This window comes from Myotis davidii, unplaced genomic scaffold, assembly GCF_000327345.1.
Source record: "Myotis davidii unplaced genomic scaffold, ASM32734v1 scaffold450, whole genome shotgun sequence".
Taxonomy (NCBI): Eukaryota; Metazoa; Chordata; class Mammalia; order Chiroptera; family Vespertilionidae; genus Myotis; species Myotis davidii.
In genome coordinates, this window is record NW_006282385.1 from 2,115,798 (window position 1) to 2,119,869 (window position 4,072).

The 4,072-nt window shown below is 36.1% G+C and overlaps 1 protein-coding gene across 1 annotated transcript in view; it reads left to right on the forward strand.

Moving 5' to 3' along the window:
• NALCN (sodium leak channel, non-selective) overlaps positions 1-4,072 on the forward strand; it is a 295,705-nt gene that overhangs the window by 179,405 nt on the left and 112,228 nt on the right. Inside the window, exon 14 of the mRNA XM_015559118.1 lies at positions 2,443-2,517. Within this exon, the coding sequence (XP_015414604.1) occupies positions 2,443-2,517 (75 nt within the window). The remainder of the gene's footprint in view (positions 1-2,442; positions 2,518-4,072) is intronic.

A 4,072-nucleotide genomic window follows, 5' to 3' on the forward strand; every position in this document is an offset into this window, starting at 1 on the left:
TACACTTCAAATCTCTGACGGTGGGGTTACCCTCTGCTTGGGTGTGCTTGTGTCTGAGGAAGGTGCCATGAGGCTGATTCTTTAAATGTTAGAAAAATCAGATTCAGCTGCTGCTGCAGAAACACCCTGAGGTAAAGAAGGGAGGGTGAGGTGACCCACCAGAAGCCCACAGCACACAGTTCAGGCTGGCCACACACGCTTTAGGGTGGGGGGGTTCCCACTGGGGTGCCTGGCCAGTCTGGGTGAGGGGCTGAGGGCCATTTTCAGGCTGGCCAAGCCTCCCCAGCAATGGAAGCTCCCAGCCTCTCCTTTTTTTCTTTCTTTTTTTGTGGGATTTTTTTTACCTTCTATAATTGAAACTTTGTAGCCTGGAGTGGAGCTCAGAGCTGGCCAGGGCTTGGCTTCCTCCATCACCAGGGGCAACCCAAGGCTCCAGCTCCATGGCCACGGCCGGCTGAAAGTAGGTATCTGGGGTTTATTTACCTTCTATAATTGAAACTTTGTTGCTTTGAGTGGAGCTTAGAGCTGCTGCGACAGGCGAGAAGCTCGGCTTCCTCCATCATTGAGGCAACCAAGCCTCCTGCTTGCTCTAGCTCCATGGCTGCTGGCCGCCATCTTGGTTGGGTTAATTTGCATATAGCACTCTGATTGGCTGTTGGGCGTGGCTTGAGGCATAGCGAAGGCACGGTCAATTTGCATGTTTGTCTTTTATTAGTGTAGATTAAACTTGGAAAAGAACTAGTCATTAACTTATACATAATAACCTCTATGATACTTAAAAATCATGATGACTAAGTTGCCTTAACTTTCTTACCTTCATGCTTAACTCTCTAATATTAATAAGTGAAGCCTTGGCCACTGTGGTGCAGGCTCAATTCCAGGTCAAGTGCCCATACTTGGATTATAGGTTCCATACCCAGCCTGGTCAGGGTGAATTTGGGAGACAACCAATAAATGTGTCTCTCTCACATCAATATTTCTCTGTCTCTCTCTGTCCCTCTTTCTCTCTCTCCCACTCCCTCCCTTCTACTGCCTCTAAGAGTCAATGGAAAATATATCCTTCAGTGAGGGTTAACAAACAAACAAACAAAAACATATGTGGAAATAATTTGTTAAGAGGAAAATTGAAAGGAAGAATATAAATTAGGAATAAAAAATTTATCAAATAAATGTGGAATTCTAGAAGTCCAAGTTGAAAAAGGACTAGAAATTAAAATATTTTTTAAATTGTGCATTTTTGTTGTTTTCTTTCCTTTACCTTATTTACCCATTCCAAAAGAAGTATATGCCTTTTTTTAAGTTTAGAAAATATGGTGTAATACAAAGAAAAGGGAAAAAATTCACTTTTCACAAAGGCATCTCTAAAGAACATCTCTAAAGAACCTTCTAGCCTTTTTTCTATTTCTTTTTGTACACGGTTGTACTTCCACCATATATACTCTTATCTAGTATTGTAGTATAAGCATTTTTTAAACACTAATAAAAATTTATGAGTGCATTAGTTGTCTATTGCTATATAACATATCATGAACAGCTTAAGAGCTTCCACTACAATACACATTTATTATCTCATGCAGTTTCTGCAGGCCAGGAATCTGAGACAGGTTTAGCTGGTGTTTCTAATTCTGAGTGTCAGATGAGTTCCTAGTCCAGATGTTGGCTGGGCCTGCAGGCTTCAGTGAGGCTGGAGTATCCACTTCTAAGATGAGTCACTTGTGGCTGTAGGCAAGAAGCCTCAGCTCATCACCACATGGGCCTCTCCATAGGGCCCCGTAAGTGTCTTCATGACATGGCACTCGGCTTCTACCAGAGTGGGTGAGAGAGAGAGAGCAAGGTAAAACCCACAATGTCTCTTATCACAAACGCTCATTTCCATTTCCTGTTGCTTACACATACCAGCCGTATTCATCTTGGTGGGGACTCACAACGTGTGACAACAAAGACTCACAAAAGTGTGAACACCAAGGAGACTTCTGCAAAACTAGCTACCACAATGAAAATTTTTAATGGCTGCATGAATCCTATAATAGAGATCTCAATTAATTGTATTAACTGTTTATGTAAGGTTAGATATTATTTCCAATATTTCATTTTTATAAACAACTCTACCAAGCACTCTTGCAAATAAAAATGCCATGAGTACTTCAGATTATTTTCTTTGGATATGGTCTTCTAAGCATTGAGTTATAAAAAAACTTTTAGTTAATTTCCATTTTAAATTGGCTTCATAAGCAAATTAATATTTATATTGCTTATTTCCTTCAATGTATTTGGGATAAATTCTTTAAAATACCTATGCAGTGATTTACAACTACATGTTTATTTTCATTTAATGCATTCTATATGGTGTATATTTTAGGCAGATATTTTATATCATATATAGATAATATTTTGATACTTACAGCATGTGGGTTTTTTCATTGTTATTTAACCATTTTATAGATCCTCCTGAGTTTGTTTGTTGCTGTTATTTTGGACAACTTAGAACTTGATGAAGATCTAAAGAAGCTTAAACAAGTAAGTAATATATGGGGGAATCTTAAAACATGTGCTTACAGGTAATATTAAAGCAGTTCAAACTTCAAAGTAAAAATATAGATTTTGAATAATTACAGCAGTCTAAGTTGGCAAAGATATTTTTAATTTTATTTATCAGCAAAGGAAATTTTCTATTGCTCTATAATTATCCTAGGAACATTTTTACATTATTATTATGAGTAAGGGTAAGATTGATATAGTGTAGTAAATTGGAGTTGAAGACTATTCTCCTTCTGCCATTAAATGAAGGTTGTCTGAAAATGAAATGTGTCAAAGCCAAGTTGCCTTTTTGCATAATTATATGTGATACTCTTGATAATCATAAAAATGTTAAACATCAACTTGCCTTGCCTATAGATACTAAAAGAGGATTTAGTCTGGGTACCCATGGTGATTATAAAAAATGGAATGAATAAATGATCAACTGTGCCCAGTTAAGTATGAAAACAGATGGGATGTTATGGCAATGAAAATTATATCCCCAAAAAATGAAAATGAAAATGTATGAAGGTTATGTTATTGACGGCAGAAAGATTATAGGTATGATCAACCATTCTCATAGTTTCTGTTACATGGAGGATACTTTGCTTGAATATCTGGCTCTATGAAAGACCCTTTCAGAAGGAGAGTGGGTGGGAGAGAAGGACACTGGAACAGATATTCTTGCATTATCCTCCCCAACACTGCAAGAATTATAGAGATGCTACCAAATAGTACCAAGTCTCTAAAACAAATCCTATCTAGATCTAGGAGACCCTCCACTGTCAGAATTTTCAAATTGCATCTGAGTTGTCTATTTTTAACAAAGCAGAGACATAATCTACTTAAATTGTGTTGTTGCCATTTTCATATCTGAAAGTTACATTAAGGCATTTCATCTTACAACTCTTCTTTACATCTCCAAAGCCTGTGTTTTAACTAAGGGTTGTCAATAAAGAAAAAAATGGATGTAAAGATGCCCATTTAAATAAACTATATGGTGCTTTGCTTTGAGTGTATATCATTTGTTTTATCAAAGTATCACTGATATCTAATAAGTTTTATTTAATCATTCACTAGGTATTAGTGATATTTTGTTTTTCTGGAAATTCTATACTTCAAAGTTGATTATCCAATTGTGCTAGTCTATAATTTGGAGTATATTCTTTGAATATTTAGATATATTTGAGCATTGGAAATCCAAATCATAAGTAAAATATCAAAATCTAATTGTATTAGTACTTTTCACACTGTTTTTAGCCATAATTGGACTGAAATTACATTTCTATTAAATTCATCTATTAATTTTATACTTGACTAGTAGCCCGGTGCATGAAATTCATGCACATTGAAAGGGAATTAATTAGAGAAATGTAATTTGGACTCACTATCTAATATCAATAATATGTGAGTGGGAGGCAGTCGACGTTTCTGAAATTCAGTGACATGAATTTTAGCGATTACTTTGTCAAATAAATGGAATTTATAGATATAATTTAAAAGAGCATTCAGATTAATATTAAAAACTCTGGCTACCAAGTCAGGTCTGTTTCCA